The 18,934-nt window shown below is 61.3% G+C and overlaps 1 protein-coding gene across 21 annotated transcripts in view; it reads right to left on the reverse strand.

Moving 5' to 3' along the window:
- Positions 1–18,934, reverse strand: part of TSNARE1 (t-SNARE domain containing 1) — a 104,192-nt gene that overhangs the window by 39,239 nt on the left and 46,019 nt on the right. For all 21 annotated transcript variants that reach the window (XM_047842112.1, XM_047842102.1, XM_047842118.1 and 18 more), the window contains 2 exons: positions 7,634–7,711; positions 6,736–6,805 (listed from right to left, as the gene is read on the reverse strand). In XM_047842112.1, coding sequence (XP_047698068.1) covers positions 6,736–6,805; positions 7,634–7,711 — 148 coding nt within the window. The remainder of the gene's footprint in view (positions 1–6,735; positions 6,806–7,633; positions 7,712–18,934) is intronic.

The following is an 18,934-nucleotide window of genomic DNA, read 5'->3' on the forward strand; positions in this document are numbered from 1 at the left end:
CTGCGTACTTGTAGCCAACAACTGGAAAGTGAAATTTAAACAGTAATAATTTGTGTAACAGTATACAAAGTATGAAATTGCTAACGATAAATTGGACAAAACACATGCTAACCTACGAGGAACAGCTAAACAGGAGAGTACGTAAATGAAAGAAATTCTGACCACACTCACAGGTTGGAAAACTCGATCATAAGGATGTCAATTCTCCCTTCGCTGGTCTACAGATTCAATACAATCTTAATTAAAATTACAGCAGGACTGGGGCGCCTGGATGGCGCAGTCGGTTAAGCGTCCGACTTCAGCCAGGTCATGATCTCGCGGTCCGTGAGTTCGAGCCCCGCGTCGGGCTCTGGGCTGATGGCTCAGAGCCTGGAGCCTGTTTCTGATTCTGTGTCTCCCTCTCTCTCTGCCCCTCCCCCGTTCATGCTCTGTCTCTCTCTGTCCCAAAAATAAATAAACGTTGAAAAAAAAATTTAAAAAAAAAATTACAGCAGAACTGAAAACTCAGGCACTGACCGGCTACTGTAAAATTTATATTGAAATGCCAAGGACCGGAAGTGTCCAAAACAACTCCATCCGCAGATGAGCAAAGCTGCAGGTGTCCACAGCTGGCACCGGAACGTCCTGTAAAGGTTCGGTGATGGAGACAATGTGGTGCCGTTGAACAGACCGACGTGTAAATGAGACAGAATAACCCGAAACACAGCCGCACAGACCAAGTCCAGCAAGTTTTGAAAAAGGTGCCCAAGTATTCAACAGGGAAAGGAAAATCCTCCCAACAAACGGTGCTGGACCTGGATAATCATCAAACCAAATAAATTAGCCAGGACCCCTACCCACGCGGCACTCCCAGGGGCTTAACCTCAGGGGCGCACGGGACGGGACACACGGCAGGCAGCCCGCAGGACCCAGGCGCCCCCCCCCGGCCTCAGGGAGCCAGACAAGTCTGTGGAAGGGGCGAGGGAGCTCTCTGGGTCCTTTCCCAAGGGCACTAACCCCACCCACGAGGGCTCCACCCCAGGACCTCCTCGCCTCCCCGAGGCCCCGCCTGCCGACACCGTCCCCCTGGGCTTAGTTCCAACCTAAGGACTTGGAGGGGCACGAGCATCGGGACCACGGCAGGGTGTGTCCACACAATGGAAGATCACTCGGCCGTACGCAGGAGTGGACGGGTCTGTGCCACAACGTGGGGCAATGTGACGCACCCCGTGCCTTCTCACGGTCACGGGGACCTTCCTTTCTGCCAAATCCGACAGTCAGTCCCCGTGCACCTTCCCCAGTCCTTCCTGGATATTTTCAAAACCCCTTCCCCTTCCTGCCCCCTTTCCCCACGAAATCCAAGAGCCCCAGGAGGCCCGGGCAGAAGGGGGCTCCGCCATCCTGGGGCTGTGCCCTCGGGCAGGTTCGGGGAAACCAGGAGGAAACAGCCCGTGCTCTATGGGCCCAGCCACGTGCCCAGCATGTGCTCACCGAGCCTGGAAGCCTGGCTATACCCAGCCCGCGGGTAGGGGTGAGCCTCTCCCGCAGCGCTGCATAATTCACAGCTGCTTGGTCGTCGGGGATGCTCCGGGGTCCTGGCTGCCTGGGGTGGAGGGGTCTGTCCACAGCCCCTGACCTGCCAGGCTGAGGGGGCAGTTCTCTAGGCATCGCCCGGGGCTCCCTCCACCCATAGTGACAGCCTGCATCCATCACGCCACTGCCTTCTAGAACCTTCTATTGGCTTTCCACTGCTTTGGAAATAAAGCCCAAGCCATCTGCCAGGCCTACAAGGCCCTGTACCCACCTCACGGACACCTCACTCGGCTGCAGGCCCCTCCTCCTGGCTCCTCGAACGTGCCACGACCACTGTGCTCTACAGCGTGTGGCAGCTTGGAAAGAGAGCCTCCCCCTGAGGTGGAGCGGGTCCCTTCTCCTTGGTCCAGGGGGCTCACCTCCACCGTCTCTGTAGCAGCGTTTGCGTGGAGCCCTGTGCTGAAGCAGCACCGTGAGGCCGCCATGCCACAAGAGACCGTGTGCAGACGCTGCGGGTGCCACCCTGGCTGGGCCCATCATCAGTAAAGAAGCTTCCAGACGCACCACCCCCAGCTGTGGCATCGCCTCAGCTCTGAGTGTTCCTGGCAGAGTCCCAGATGTCTGGAGGCAGCACAGGCCTCCTCACTGGCCCTGCCGACCTGTGGTGCACCAGCTCTGTGGCTTTCGGCCCCACTGGCCTCGGTTTCCCCTAGAGATGGGGCCCAACATCACGTCCAAGTCCCCATGGCATCTCCAGGCCCAAGACGACAGGTGCACACCACGTCCACTTCCCAGGGAACGGTCCTGCACAGCTCTGCTCTCCCTTCGTGGCCCCGAGAAAGCCCTCCCCTCCCCAGCCTCAGTTTCCTCATGTGCTTAAAAAAAAAGACCTGGTCGGTGAGGTTCCGACCCCAGAGGCAGCTCCAAGGAGTCAGGGGCAGGTCTCCGGTCAGCCCAGGTGATCAGGGTCCATCACAGATCAGCGATAAGAGAACGGGCTGCAGAGGGGCTGCAGAGGGCACCCCCCCCCCCCCCCGGTTCTCGAGCAAACTCCAGCTCGGCATCTGCGCAGCTGTGGAAAGGCTGGAGTCAGAAGCTCGGGTGGTCTGAGTTCTGGGAAGAGGAGGGACAGAGCCTGTCCAGTGCCCCTGCAACAGCACCGGGCCGTCAGCACGAAGCCCCTCTGGGAGCCCCGGCCCACGTGGTGCGGACCACCCTGATCCAGGCCCCCCTGGTCCCCTGGGTGCCCATCCTGACACACAAATCCTTGCCGTGGGGAGAAGAGGGAGGGCTGCTCACTTGGGCCAAGAGCCCCACCCCCTCCCTGCACACCCCCCACCCTGGGCCTCGGCCCTGCACCCTGGGCGGCAGCTGGGCAGACGTCTCTCACAGACACCCCCGCTCAGGGCCACCTCGACTTGCACAGGGTGAGGCAACAGCCCCGCAGACCAGAGGCAGCCAGTCAGAAAGCCCCAGGGAGAGGGTCCCCTCTGTCACACACTAGGAACGGAACACTGGGTGGTCACCTCCCTCCTTCAGGGTGCAAGCCCCCCAGGGAGACGGAGGGTGGCCGCCGGGGCTGGGATGCGAACAGAGTCCGGCTGCAGGGATGGGACCGGGCCCTCGGCACCCCATCAGGTGCCCCCGCCAGCCGTGGCCTCCATTATCAAATGTGCACCTGTGTACCTGTGACTCAGGTGGGACGGCCCGGTTACTAAGGGAAGGGGGCACTGCCGAGACCCCCGTGAGGACGGGTCAGGGTCCCACACCACCCAACCTACCCCCACGCACACCTGCCCCATCCAGCCCGTCTCCAGGCGGAGACCCCACAAAACACCCGGTGGATTGCTGAGCGCCCACACACAGGCCTCAGTCCCGAGACACCACCGTCTCCAGCAACGGGGAGGGAGGGGCTTGGAGCTCTGGCGACTGCGGCAGGGACCCTGAGCTGTGGGCCCAGCGGCCGCCAGGGCCTCCAGGAGCACTGCCACCCTCCCCACACCACCCTCTGCTCCCACTGTGCACCCACCCCCTGCACCCGCCCCCTGGATCATCATCAGGCTACAGCCAGGCCTGACTGGATCTCTGTGGGGCCGGGCCCAGCACCAGGCGCAGACGCCGTCATTGCCTCCTCCAACAGGACATCACCCAGAAGGGTCCGGGCCCACCCAGATTACAGGGCCTGTCACGCAGCCGGGAGGGGACAGGCTGGCCCTCCCCACGCCCCACTGCCGCAGCCCATCAGCACACGGGTCTAGGGCCAAGCCGGCCCAGGCACCAGGCTCCAGAGGCGGCAGGGTGCTGGGGGGTGCGACGGGGAACGGGGGGAGAGCACCATGGGGCGTTGTGGGGGTGCGCCGAGGGAGGGGTTCTGGAGTAGAAGAGGCAGGCCGTGCTGGAGGGCGGGATGGCCGATGCATCCCTAGGGTCCCCTGCTTCACGGGCTCAGGCCTCTACCCGAACAACGGCCCGGGGCCATCTGTGGTCACTGGAGCAGGACGCAAGAGGCCAGGTGTTTCTGGTGGAGGAAGCTGAGTTGCAGCCCCTGAGGGAGGTGGCACCAGGCGGGCTCCGGAAGAAGAGATGCACCCCGTGAAGGTGGAAGGGTGGGAGGCGGGGGCTGGCGTGCCCCACTGTGCACCCCAGGCAGGGCCGCCCACCTGCGTCTGCTTTCTGCTCCTTGGGTACACTTGTCCTCGCTCGGAGCCCGGCTCACTGCAGCCTCCAGTGCCCCGGCACCCCCTCGCTCCGTCGTAGCGAGGCCGGGGCCCACAGCCCGTTCACAGATGGCGCCGTGAGAATCAGAGGGGAGGGCCTGTCTGGGCGTCAACCACCATGGGACTCGGCCAGTGCGCCCAGCCCCACGCCTGCTCGGAGGAGCCGGGACCAGCAGAGCACCGGAGCTGGGGGCCCTCCTGTCGGCTGCAAACCCAGGCTGACGACAGCTAGGTCATCCAGACACCGTGCCTGGGACCCTACAGACAGGAGCCAGGGCCGCCCCGCTGCGTGGTTTCAAGGCTGAGGGTACCGCGGGCAGACTTCCCGTCAGGGCTCCTGGAATGACCATCCATCTGTCCAACAGCACTCTGGGTGACACCCCCAAGAGACAGACAAACCAGGTCCCGCTGTCACCTAGCTTCACACCACGGGGGAGAGAGAGCTACAACCCGGCCACCCTGGCCAACCTGGGAGCCTACGATGGTGTGCCCAAGGCAGGGTCCCTCACGGTCCCGACAAAGATGGCCAAGTCCACACCTGTCTCGTGCAAGGCGAGACAATCACGTTCAGCCCTGAGGTTCACAGGTCACTAGCTTTATTCATCTTGAAGGAACGTCCTCTCTCCCAAGACCGGATCCCATCCACTTCCGTCGCACTGAAATGTCTTGCCTTCCACAAAATGATGGCGATAACGGATGCCATAATGGACTTTTTAAAATGTCCTTATCTGGCAAAATAAAATAGCCAATGAATGTCGATGTGGAGAAAACAGAGCTGGTTGGCCCCCTATGCTGGTCTCCATCGTTCAGAAAACACTAACAGTCCACGATGAATGGGGCCCTGGAAGGTTCCAGGCTTGTAGCCTGGTTGGGAACTGCCCCTTGGGAGGAGGAGCCAGGTGGGGGTGGGGGGTGGGGTGGGTATGGTCAGGGAAGGGGGTGCGGGGCAGGCAGGTGCTAAAGGTCAGAGTGGCTGCATCTGAAGGCGGAGGCGGACGGGGCAGAGGCCCCCACAGCCCTCAGTCACCGCGGGCAGGCCCAGAGTCCGGCCGGGAAGGCAGGAGCCAGCTCTCCACTCCAGACCCACGTTGATGACATCGGCCTTCGGCCAGCTGGGCAACACAGCCCAGGAAACGTGTTCGAGGGCCAGGGGCCCTGAAAATGCCATCGCTTGACCCAGGGGACACCACTTCAGGGACCTACCCCGGAACAGGCAAACACAGAGACCAACCCCAGCGCCCTCCCGGGGTCTGGTCATGCAGCTGACCAGCGGGAAGAGCCACAGATACGGCTCCAGGTCTCAGCGCAGTAACTACGCACATTGGACAGTGTCCTCCGCGGCTCCACAGAACGTGTTTTTAGTGTGTGATGAAGGGCACACGCACCCCAGAACCCTAACAGCAAAAGGCGAGACCGGAACATTATTCACCGAAATCCAAATCTGCAAGACGCGTAAGGATCTGGGAAGAGGCTGGCAGGAAATACCAAAATGTTAACAGTGCCTCCTCAGACATCCTGTGTGTCCAAATTTCCTATAATGAGCATATGCTACTTCCACAATCAGAAAACAATACGTTATTTTAAAAAAGAAATAAAAAGAATAATTAAAAAAAGAGTTGCACAGAAAATCTGCAAGGGCCCTCAGCTGCCTCAAGCTCTGGACCCCCACACTTGGCCGGAGTGGTCTCAGGCAGCCCGTAGGGACGGCCGGAGGACAGGCGGGTGGGTGGGTGAGGTGGGTGGGTGGCTGGGTGAATAAACAGACAGAGGGAGCCGTGACCTCTCCAACGGACATCACTGCCAGGAGGAGACATGAGGTCTTGGCCGCGGCCCACACCCCCCGAGCACGTTTGCTCCAGCATCCACACCGTCGTCTTTCCCAGGCAGGAGGCTCAGGCTCACATAGGACCCTCCCGGGGTCCCCTGGCAAGAAGGTGGCAGGGGGAACACCGGCTTCACTGCAAGTCTCAGGACCCCGCCTCGGTGCCCCCCAACCCACGCCATGCCGGGACCACGTGGCGGCCTTGTCACGTCCCGCCAGGCCCAGGGTGGCAGGGCATAAGCAGAGCTGCCCCCTGCCCCCTGCCAGCCAGGCTACCCCCCTGCAGAGGTCCCCTTCCTTCTTCCCCAGGGACCCAGCCCCCGAGAAGCCTTTCCGTCAGGAGAGGAACTCACCCAAGGCCATTGCTTCACCCAATCCAACCCAGGGCCGGCCTCTAGGCAACCCCAACAGGAGCCCCTGGGGGCAGAGTCAAAACCACAAAGCCACTCTCCAACCCAGCCCGTGTGTCCAGTACGTGCAGGCAGCACGAGTGTGCCCCCCAGAGGGTGACGCCGGGCACGCGCGGCCTCGGGCTCGGGGCGCAAGCGGGTCTGGCCCTCGGGTGTGTGGGGCAGGTGTGGGGTCCGGGCAGCTGCCGCACCGGGACGTGGACAGGCAGGCGTGCGAGGGGGTGCAGGGCACACCCGGGCACGCCCACAGCCACGCACACGATCGCACACTCACAGGCTCTCCCTCAGCTCCTGCGTGTCACTCGGTGTCCCCAGGGACCGGAGGCTCTGCTCCAAGGAGGTCACTGCCAGGAGAAAGGAAGGACATAAGGAACAGAAAGACCTCCCGCGGAGACCCCCAGACTCCAGCAGAGGAGGGCCGGGGGGCCCCCAGGACATGGGGGCCAAGGCCAGGGAGACCACCCAGGTGACTGGGGGCAGCTTCTGCCACGGCCCAGCCCCAGCCCCGCAGAACCTCCCAGGCAGGGACCCTCCCCCTGTTCGGGCACAGGCCCCCAGGCCCTTGTGGGCGCAAAGGCTCTTGGGAGCCGCCTCCAGGGCCCTCAGCCTCCAGGGCCCCTGGGTCTGGGGATCTCTTTCTCCTCTCCTGGTCAGCACTCTCCGGCGGGCCTGACAGAACTCAGGGTTCAGGGCAAACATCAGCCCTCACCCACAGAGTGCGGCGAGCCACCCCTGTGTCCCTGTGTCCTCCTGCCTCCGTCCCCCCGCCTGCCCCCCCCCACCATCGTCTGCAGGAGCTAATAAGGATAAGGCCTGGCCCAGCCCCGTGAGGCATGACTGTCACTCCTGACCCCAGTACCCTTGACCTGTGAGCCGACCTGCACTGCCAGTCTGAGGGAGGCTCTGAGGCCGCCCTCCCCCCCGGGGATGCGTCCAAATCACAGCAGCCTGGCCAGGGAGCACACACGGGCCCGCCCTGCCCCGCCCTGAGGCCCCAGGGCTCAGGCCACCCTGTCCTAAGAGAGATGACAGGGTCTGGGCTGCAGGGTGGCCGGGTCAGGGGAGGGCAGTGGGCACGCCACCTCCCCCAGTCGCCTCGACCTCCTGGGGCGTGTTCGGTGGCCCGGGCGGCCAGGTGGGGAGGGGTGAGGCTGGGCCCACCACGGACTCACCGTTGGAGTTGATCCGGAAGACGCTGGCCGATGTCTGCTGGAACAGCTCCTGGAGGTCACCTGGGTCCACCTGGGTGGCTAGAAGACAGGAGAGGGAGCACACAGGTTCACGGGGCAGGGGCAGCAACACCCTCCCAGCAGGGGTGGCCCCACGGTGTCAGAGAGGGAACAGCAAGCCCGCCCCGGGGCACCCAAAGCCCCTGGAAAAGGAGGAAAGCAGGGGAGGCCCCTCCGAAAAGCCCCACCCGGGTACCAGCTGCCCCCAGCGCCCCTGCACCTGCACATGGGGCGCCCTTGACAGAAACGAGGGCCCAGGCCCACACGAGAGCCTGCACAGCCGAGGTCACTGCAGCTTTATTTATGTCACAAAACAGAAACAACCCAACGGGGGCGTCTGGGGGCGGCCGCTTAAGCACCGTTAAGCGTCCGACTCTCGATTTCTGCTCAGGTCATGATCTCACGGTTCACGGGATCCAGTCTCCACAGCACGGCCGGGCGGCTTGAGATCCCCTCTCCCTTCCCTCCGCCCCTCCCTGGCTCGTGCTCTGGTGACTCTTCTCAAAATAAACACACACGTTTTTAACACAAAGAAGGCAGCGACAACCCAACGGCCGGCATCTGACGACGTGGGGTCCGAGCCCACGGCGAGCACCACGCAGCCTCGAGAAGGAGCTGATGGCGACAGCACGGCGACGGCGTCGCACCGGTGAACGCGGCCGGACACGGGCCTCCCACCACGCGGCTCCGCGTACGGGAGGAGTCCAGGTCCAGGGACAGAAAGCAGACCCGTGGCTGCCGGGGGCTGGGCCAGGGGACGGGATGGAGTTCTCTTGGAGTGACAGAACGTTCTGGATTACTTGCGGGGATGGTCGCGCACACTGCAGGATACGCCACCAAGCACAGAAACGCCCACGTGAAGGCGGACAACGTGGTGAATTTTACGTTGTGTGAACTTTATCTCGATCTGAAAGACCACTCCGAACATCGTGTGGTTACCACCCACTCCTAGGGGGACGGGAAGGCCCACCCCACCAGGCGAGCTCGAAACTCTCGTGGACGCTACAGAAAAGTCTGCCCCCTTCACGGGACGAGGCCCTGCCCCTGGCCACGGCCTCTTGGGTAGCTACGCGCAGAAACACAAACGTGCCCGCACGAAGCTTGTGTAAGACACTCACGGTGGCTTCGTTCTCAGAACCTGGAAAGGCTGCCACCAGCCGGCAACAGAACGCACAGGGCCCCTCGCCTGAGGGAGCCTGGGACAGGAAGGACTCCCATGTGTGTCTATACTACCCACTACTACCGGCCCGCAGGGAGGCTGGCGCCTCAGCCTGAATGGGCCAGACCCAGACAGGGATTCGTGCACGATGACAAGGTCAGGATGCACACTCTGAGCTTAACGCAGAGGCAGACGGGTGGGAGGCTGTGGCCTCCAGGCCCCGCCTGGGCTGTGCAGCCTCAGCCCACACGTGGGGAGGCTGGTGTGCGTTTTCCTACAGGACAGACACAGGCAGGGGCGCAGCCTGGCCGCCTGCCTCACCCGCTAAATGCTGGGAGGAGAGATCCAGCTCCAAGAATCGTTCCTATTCTCCAGGTCTGTGTGTAGGTGATCCCAGAGGCCACTTACACTGGGACAAACAGCCACCCTTCTCAGAGCCACCTTCCTCTGGACATCTCTTCAAGCCCGTCCCCTGGCTCGTCACCGTGGCCTGTGCCCTGGGCCAAGTCCTGCCCCCGCCGGTGCCCTGTCTACTCCTGACCCCACGGGGCATGCGTCTTTCCAGATGACACGGGCTTATGGCCTTTGAGACATTCTGTCTCCAAACCAAGGATGACAAGGCTGAGCTCCCAGAGGCGCAGAGAGTGGCCCCAGGAAAGGGCAAAGGGGGGACTGGAACTGCAGCCTTTACAAAGGTGAGGAGAGCTACATCCCACAGGGCAGGGCGGGGCAGGGCTGCCGAGGGTCTCAGCAGGAGACCAGACCTCAGATGCAGCTCTCCAGCCTCCACTCCACTGGTCAGTGCAGAGCCCTCAGGGCGGGCAAGCGGGTGATCGGGCCCATTACTGGCTAGGGTCAGGGTGTGGGAGGCAAGTGTGTGGGGTACAGGGTGTCGGGGGCAGGGGTGCAGGGTGTGGGGGGCAGGGCTGCAGAGGGCAGCAAGGCAGGGGTGCAAGATGTGGGGGGCAGAGGGTAGGGGCATAGGGGGGCCAGGGCTGAGGGGCAGGGCGAGGGGTGTTAGGGGTGCAGGATGTGGGGGACAGGGGTGTGGGGAGCGGGGTACAGGGGTGCGAGGGGCTGGGGTGTGGGGGCCAGGGGTGTGGGGTGTGGGGGGCAGAGGTGAGGGGTGGAGGGGCAGGGGGATAGGGATGCGGTAGGGGGAGGGGTGGGATGCAGCAGGCAGTGGGGGCTGGGTCAAAACTGCCCCGAGGAGCTGCATCCAGGGCCGGCATGGACTCTGGCCAGCAGGCAGGTGCCTGGGCCTGGGAGGCCCCAGCAGGGCGGTGGTGGGCATGCCAGCCTGGTCTACACCACCACCACCGTGGGATTTGGGGCACATCTAGGAGCCACTGTGGAAACCAGGGGAGGGTGCAGCTGGCAGATGCACAGGGCAGGTGCAGGGGGAGGGGGGGATTGGCAAACATCCCAGCCCCGCAGCAAGGACAGCAAGTCCCCCACCCAGACGGCCTTCCACCTCCACGGAGGTCTGGGGGAGGCCGTGGGGAGGCCGTGGGGGGCTCCTACCTCAGCAGAGGGGATGCCAGGGATGCCAGATGCCAGCTGCAGTTGTGGGGCAACGCGGGCTGTCTCCCTCAGACCTGGCCTCTCCCTGGTCCTGGCACCTGACCACACAGCCCGGGACACCCCCTGCGGCCAGGAGGGGCCGTGTGACTAATTCTCACCCTGGAATTAGAGAACCGAGGGCAGTTTCCCCTCCTGTTCTCACAAGGAGGCTGGAGCCCTGGACTGCCCCTCACCCTCTCCCCCGGCTGGGACACGATGGGGTGTGACGTCCCTCCCAGGGACACCACCGAGGGGGCGCAGCCACGGCCGGGGGGAGCCACGGGGGTGGGGGGGCTTCATGAGGGGAACGGAGGCTCCGTGTTATCGCGGGGGCAGCTTAACCTCTTCTTTACTTTTCACCAAGGAGGGGCCGGAACCCCAACAGAGGCCCGCGTCCGCATACACGCGGCTGGGGCGCTCAGGGCCCGCGTTCACCTGGAGCACGTGTGCCCAGATCCCACACCGAGGCCGCCGTCGGACAGGGAAGCAGCAAGACGGTGACCACACAGCACGAGCAGGGCCTCTGCACACAGCACAGGGGACCGACGCTGGGCAGAGACCGGGGGCTGGGGGAGGGTGGGAGGACGAGGTGACGGGACTGGAGGAGGCGGGACTTGCAGGGGCGAAGGGAGGATGTCGTGTCTGGTGGGCATGACTGGGGACGGAGGGGGGCTGGCCACCAGCTTAGGAAACACAGAGGAGGAACAGGGACATTAATCCCCCAAACATAAGCCACTTTTTCACGGAGTGACAACACAGGGCGACAGATCAACGTGAGATTCTGTGGTGGCGGGGGGGAGGGCAGGGCCCAGGCCCCCCCTCCCCTGCATGCAAGCCGGGAAGCGGTGCTCTGACCACAGACAGCCCTGGTGCGGCCCCGTGGCCCCCACAGCTCGTCACCTGGTGTCTCCTACAAGCAAGTCCAGACTGCGAGCAAGGAGGGCGGGTCGGAGCGGAGCTGGCGTCACAGGGTCTGGGGGTGGGGGACCCCGGGGCCTGGCAGGTGCCGCGGCTGCCCTGGGGCAGGAGACAGGGGTGAGGCGATGAGGCAGGAGGGGCTCCAGAAGCCGGCCCTGGTGCCCTGGTCCCTGGCCAAGCACACGTCTGTGCTCACACAGGGAAAGACGCCCCTCGGCCGAGGACCCGGGGAGCACGAGGAGCTGGAGGCCACTCCCCCCTCCCCCCGACAAGGTCAGTGTGCGTGGGTGGAAGTCACATGAGGAGAGAGGAGAGAGGAGAGGACGCCGCCCAGCACCCGCAGCGTCGGGCAGGGACCGCGGAGGCCGCAGCCACAGCACAAGTGCCCTCAAACAGCACCGTGACACCCCCCCCCCCCTCAGGTTTACTGCCTCTGGACAGAGTCCAGTCCTCCCGCAAGGAGAACAACCAAACCCGGGGAGGGAGGACACAAAATTCACACTCACAACTCGCGGGCCATACGAAGAGGCAGGAGCACGTGACCCCAAACCGTGAGAAAGGTCACTCAACAGGAAATCAGGCCCAGAAATGGTGGAGACAACCTCACTAGTGCAGAAAAACAGGCGTAAAAGTTGCAAAAGGCTGATGGGACACCGAGGCGCGTGCAGAGCAGCAGGGGAGACCCGGAGAGGCTGCAGACGTGCCACCCCCCCCCCCCCCCCCCGCCGACACCCAAGGAGACACTGAAATGACTTCCCACTGCACGGGGTCAGCCGCGGGTGCGATGCTGCACCGAGGTTCCCTGCGGTGACAGGGCCACGGGGCACCTCGGGGCGACACCCGGCGACCCGGCAGCCACGGAGCCACAGAGGGGAGCAGAGTTTCAAGAAGTAAGAACCCAAAGCATCCAAATTCCATCCAATAAAAACCGAGTTCCAAGAACTTCATTAAGTCACAAGCAGAATAAATACTAAAGTCTAAGGGCGCCTGTGGGGCTCAGGTCATGGCCTTGCGGTTCGTGAGTTCCAGCCCCACATCAGGCTCACTGCTGTCAGCACGGAGCCCGCTTCAGATCGTCGGTCTCTCTCTCTGCCCCTCTCCTGCTCACTCCGTGTCTCAAAAATAAACATTTAAAAATGCATATATTGGGGCGCCTGGGTGGCGCAGTCGGTTAAGCGTCCGACTTCAGCCAGGTCACGATCTCACGGTCCGTGAGTTCGAGCCCCGCATCGGGCTCTGGGCTGATGGCTCAGAGCCTGGAGCCTGCTTCCGATTCTGTGTCTCCCTCTCTCTCTGCCCCTCCCCCGTTCATGCTCTGTCTCTCTCTGTCCCCAAAATAAATAAACGTTGGAAAAAAAAAAAATTAAAAAAAAAAATGCATATATTAAAAATTTAAAGCCCAAAGCACAGTAGTGAAAACCGCAGAAAGCCTCTGGCGAAGGGGCCCCTTTCGGAGGGGCCAGAGACGCACGTACCCCACCCCAGAAGGAAACACAAAGGTCGCCCCGCCCCCGTAAGAGCCGCGGAAGCCAAGCCCAAACACGCTGCAGGGACATCTTCAAAGTGCCAAGAGAAAGAAAACAAAAAACACCTTTCGACCAAAATTCTACACGCAACGGAAATATATTTCAAAAATACAGGCAAAATAAAGATTTATTTTAGACAAAAGGGCCGAGAGACTGTCTCAGCCAGATGTGCACCATAGGAAAAGCTGAAAGAAGTCTGTCGGGTCAAAAGAAACAATAAAAGGCAATTTGGATCCACACGAGAAAGCAGAGTGTGGGAGGGAGGCACACGTCTCATTTTAAAGGTATCTCAGACGCCATCGGTTGATAAAGCAAACTGCCAGCCAGGTGCTTCCAGCAACAACATGGCGTCCGGGGTCGGCTCTGGGAGGTTCCCGCGTCACGCGGCGCGACACCGTGCTACCCGGAGGCAGGCTGCGAGCGCAGGTGTGGGTACGGCTAGCGCTAAACCACGAACGGAGCGGGTGTCACTAACACGCCAAGAGCGGACTTACCATCATCAGCAACGGAATCGTCATCAACACAATTACCCCCAAACAACAGAGGGAAATACCACAAATATTGGGGCTGGGGATGTAAGCCTGAACACATCGGTATTTCCGCCTAAACCTGAGGCACCCGCGCGGTCCCCAAGTGGCCAGCGGTGGCCACGCCATCATCACCAAGGCCCTAGAGGACAGCACCACTGCCACCGCTCTGGGCAAAGCGGAGACGGTCAGATGGGGCCAAGGGCAAACCCCACATACACGGGCTACGAGGAGGGCACTTCCTACAGAAAATCGGACACACCTGCGAGTAAAGGGACCAGAAGATCCGTTGTGTGACGTGGCTGTATGAAAGCTGCTACGCTAACATTAGAGAATTCAGAACAACACGTGAAACTAGAGATAAAAGGAGGTTTTACAGTGGCAAAGGGGGCAATGGATGAAGAAGACAAAACTCCTCAACGCTCAAGGCGCCTAACAGCACAGCTGGAAAACGTGCGAGGCACAGACTGACGGGCTTGAGGGGAGAAGCAGACACATCCACGGCCGTGGTCATCAGCATCCTCTCAGCAGAAAGGAGATCGGGGGACAGAAGATCCGTGAGGATACCAAGACCTGAATGGCACCGTCGATCACCTCGGCCTGAGTGACAATTATTGGACACTCATACCCAACGACAGATGGACACACTCTTGCCAAACACACGGGGAACACGCACAAGACACGCTGCACCTCCAGTGTGCAGCAGGTCCCAATGCATGTGTAACAGCTGAAACCATAGGAAACATTTGCCAGCCAGGACAGCACTAAACCAGACGTTAATAACAGAGAGGTATCTGGAAACAAAGAGAATTATTTGAAAATTAAGCGATATCCTTCTAAGCAACCCTTAGTTAAAGAATAAACCACAAAGGAGATTAGAAAATATTTTTAAACGAATAAAATGAAAATACAATACATGCAAAATTGTATAAGTAAAGCGATGCACAGGGAAAAATTTACAGCAATAAATACCCGTTACTAGGGAAGAAGAAAGGTCTCACGTCAATGATCTAACAAACGCAAATTAACCCCAGAGTAAGGAAAAGGGAGGAAATCATCAAGATGAGCAAAAATCAATTAACTCAACATTAAACAAATAGAGAAGATTAATGAAATCAAAAACTGGTTCTTTAAAACAATCAATAAAATTGATACACTCACAGTGAGACGAGTCAAGGATGAAACAGAAAACACAAATCAGCAATACCAGAAATGAAAAAGGCAGTCTTACTACCGACCATATAGGCATTCAAACAATACTAAGGCAATATTACAATTTCGTGCCAGTACATTTTACAAGTCTGATGAAATGGGGTAAGTTCCTTGAAAACACAAATGATCAAATTTGACTCATGTGAGTAGCAACAGAAACCTGGGCAACACTGCAGCACGGTGACGCCACAGCATGTAACACTGTGTCACTACAACGTTGCCACCTACGGCTGTAACACCACAGCACTGTAACGCTATGGCTACAACATTAACCCGTATGCTAAGGCGTATAGTTGTGATACCGCAACACTGTAACGCTGTACCATGTAACACGTGACACGGCAACGTTAAAGAAACTGCAGTCTCAAGTCTTCCCACAATGAAAATGCTCAGCTCACATGCTTCCTCGGAGAATTCCGCCAAATGTTTAAGGGAAGAATAATACCAATTCTACACATATCCTCAGAAAACAGGAGAAACCAATTCCCGACTCGATTCAGGACTCACTTTATAGTTACACCAGTCAAGGCAGTTCCGTATCATGTAAGCGGAGACCCAGGTCGATACGGACGGGTCAACACCCAGGTGAGCAGTCACGGGGTTTCAGACACAAGCGTCGAGGTGACTCAGTCATTTCCCCCAACGATGATGACCAACTGGACAGCCACTGGACCCCGACCCATATCAACAAAACTCAGAACCCACTCAGCCTGGCTCACAGATGCAAACATAAACGCTGGAACTGTAAGACTTCAAATCACAACAATTTGCGGCCTTGTTGTGGGTAAGAACTTTTCAGGTGGGATACAGACAACAGAAGTCCCAAGGAAAACACTGGTAACACTGAAATATAAAACCTTCAAAAAAGACACAATTAAAATAAAAGGCAGTCCAGGGGCACCTGGTGGCTTGGGTCACGATCTCACAGGTTTTGAGATTGAGTCCCATGTGGGGCTCTGCGCCGACACCACGGAGCCTGCTTGGGATCCTCTCCCTCTCTGTCTGCCCCTCCCCCATGCTCACGTAAACGTAAAAAATAAACGTAAAAAAAGTTTTTAAATAAAAGGCAGTCCAGAGCCTGCAGAAGAGGTTTGCAGTCCAGATCTCAGACGCGCCCCTTGAACTCAGAGGCAACAGACATGTGCAACACAGGAAGGCCCACAGCTCAGGGCAGCCTCTGGTGACAGCAGAGGAGACAACAGGCAATGCTGAGTGATGTGTGGGCAGACACAGAAATGAGGCCCCGCCCCTCCCCAGCACAGCCCCGCCCCCCACAGCACAGCCTCACCCCGCCCCGCCCCCTCAGCACAGCCCCACCCCCGTCAAGCCCCGCCCCCAGCACAGCCCCACCCCACCTCACTAGGCCTCACCCAGCCCCGCCCCCTCAGCACAGCCCCGCCCCATCCCCAGCACAGCCCCTCCCCCAGCACACCCTCACCCCGCCCCTCCCCAGCACAGTCCCGCCCCACCCCGGCACAGCCTCACCCTGCCCCACCCCCCAGCAAGCCCCGCCCCATCCCAGCACAGTCTCACCAGGCCCCGCCCCTCAGCAAAGCCCCGCCCCCAGCCACCCTCACCTCGCCCCGCCCCCCAGCAAGCCCCTCCCCATCCCTGCACAGCCTAACACAGCCCCGCCCCCAGCACAGCCCCGCCCCACCCCAGCAAGCCCCGCCCCCTCAGCACAGCCCCACCCCCAGCAAGCCCCGCCCCCCAGCACAGCCCGACCCCTCCAACAGCCCAGTACAGCAAGACCAAAATCAACCCCAAGTGGTGGCGGGAATGAAGGGTAAACCCAAGCTCATGGCTGCAGGACCCAATAGTGGGACAGCCAGTTTCTTAGAAACTTTCTTGGAAAGTTTATCAATCAACCCCCACAAGAGTGACACTATCTGTCAATGCAAAGATTTTATACAAATGTTCCCAGTACCTCCACCCGGCCAAAAGCTGGCAACCACAAAACCATCCATCAGGGCAGACAGAAGGACAGGCTCCCGGGACACAGACACACGGACAGCCCTCCAGCACCCCCGCCCTCTGCAGAGACAACGGGACGCTCCTTCCTGAGCACGCAAATCCGGGGAACCACCTGAGCATCTCCACACAGGTGCCCAGGGCAGGACGGGTACTCGAGGCTTCCAACGCACACTTGGCAATGCCCTCTGTCCCCTACAGGGCCCGGCTCCACGTCTGCTCCAGACACCTGCCCTTCATGCCGCCGGGTCCAGAGGCAGCGGCCCAGCCAGCAGTGCTGAAGGGACCAGCGCTGGAGCCCCCTGGAGCCGCACATCGCCCCCACCTGCCCCGTCACATGGGCCGGCCGGACAGCTGGGCTCTGCCCTGCCACCGAGGGCTGGCTGAAGGACGGCGTGCCCACTCGGGCCAGGCAGGAGGAGGCCGAGTGGCAGTACGGTGCCCCAGACGCGGGATGAGCAAGGAAGTCAGGGGGCCTCTCGGGTCCAGAGCAGACAGGTCTGGGAGAAACCCAGTGGCCCAGTGCGCGGGCGCTGCTGCCCATGTGGGCTGCTGGGGATCTGCCAGCACCGCGCCCACACAGACCCAGGGCCCCGAGGAGGGTGGTGATGACAGCAGCAGCCCGTTCCCTGGACGACACTGGTCGTCCCACAGACAGGACGCGGGGATGTGTGAGCCCCACGCTGAGCAACCCCCAGTGAGGGCAAGTCCAAGCACACCCAACGGGCACCAGCGGCAAAGGGAAGGACAAGGCCCCCTGGCCGGCCCCTCGGCTCCCCCCCCACACACACACACAGCCGGCCTCCACAGGGGACCACGCACCTCTGGCCTCCGGGCCCAGCCAAGCAGCTGCCGATTCCGTGGAACCCAGTGGGGTCACCAGTGCCCGCCTGCCTCCCACCCCACGGGGCCACTGTGCACTGGGGCAGACAGTGAGCAGAGCTGGGGGACCAGTCCCCTGAGGGCATCCCCCTTCTGAGCCTCACATGCTCATCACAGCTGCACAACATGGGGAGCCCCACCGGGTGTACCCCACACCCCAGAACACGGCTGGAGCAGAAGCACAGGGAGACCCCCTGGCCAGCCCCACCTCTGCCAACCGGAGCGGAAACTCAGAACCGAGGCGCTCTAAGAGCAGACCGGAGTCACAACGTTCGGGCGTCACGGGACGCTCCACTTCTGGGTCTACTCACCCTGCGGACACAGGCTGGATCTCTGCCCCTGCACCAAGCGGAGGGAGGAAGCGGGGCGGCGGTGGGGGGTGGGGGGAGTGGATCCTGACCCACGTGTGCATGAGGCACAGGAAGGAAAGAGGGACAGCACGGGATCCTCTGAGCATCAGAGGCGTCCTCCTTCCTAAGCAGCCGGGAGCCCCCACTGGACAGAGTGAGAGGAGGTGCGGGGTTGGGGGCGCCTGGCCGGGCTCTCGACCCGGGGCCCGTGCTGAGGGCACCAAGGAGGACCCAGGGAGGGGCTGCGTTCCAGGGAGAGGCAGGGACGGCACCAGATCTCAGGGGGATGACCCTGAATACACAGGTACTCTGTACTTTCCTGTTTCTCCCGGAGAGATCGTCTCCTTATTCTGCAACAACAGCCCCGCAAAGTGCTCTGGGGAAGAAAGGCCATGTGACCAGATCCAAGTCTGGGCGGGCAGCAGGATGTCCCCGGTGCGGAGCGAGGCCTGCCACCTGCACCCGGGCCACACCATGGAGCCTCCCACACATGCTCAGCCACTCCCCGAAACCCAGGTGTGTGGCAGGCCACGGTGCCAGGGAGGTGAGAAGGTGTGTGGACAACCATCACAAGGCCGGGAAAGCCCGGTGCTGGGAGCCAAGGGCCCGAGGGGCCCGTAGGGAGCCCTGCCAGGGGGGCCACACTCCTGCCTCAGGGCCTGCAACAGGGACAGGGACCTGGGGGAGGGGGAGGGGGAGAGTGCTGGAGGGGGAGGAGCCGGAGGGCGGGGCTGTGAGGAAGGTGCGCGGTTGGGTCCCCCACCAGTGAGAGCACCTCCACCCTGAGCCGAATGCACCGGCCCCCCTCCCCCCACGGGGGGAAGGGGAGACCCAGGAGGCAGAGGGGAGCCCGAGGGACCGCGCAGGGCTCAGTCTGGGGCCAGGGCCAGAGCAGGGCCGCCAGCGGGCTCAGGGTCAGCAGGGCCAGGGAGGAGGGGGCCTCGAGCTCAGGGTGCGGGGCAGCAGTCCGGTCTTGGAGGAGGGAGGCAAGCGTTGGGCCCCGTCCGGGAAGAACACGGGAACCAAGGAACGGAGGCACAGGTTCTGGGCACCTCCAGCTCTCCCGCTGCCCACAGCAGGCCATGGAGGTGTCCACGCCTGACATTACAGAACAGGAGGCCCTCAGCCTTGGGATC

Source organism: Prionailurus viverrinus, chromosome F2 (assembly GCF_022837055.1).
Source record: "Prionailurus viverrinus isolate Anna chromosome F2, UM_Priviv_1.0, whole genome shotgun sequence".
NCBI lineage: Eukaryota > Metazoa > Chordata > Mammalia > Carnivora > Felidae > Prionailurus > Prionailurus viverrinus.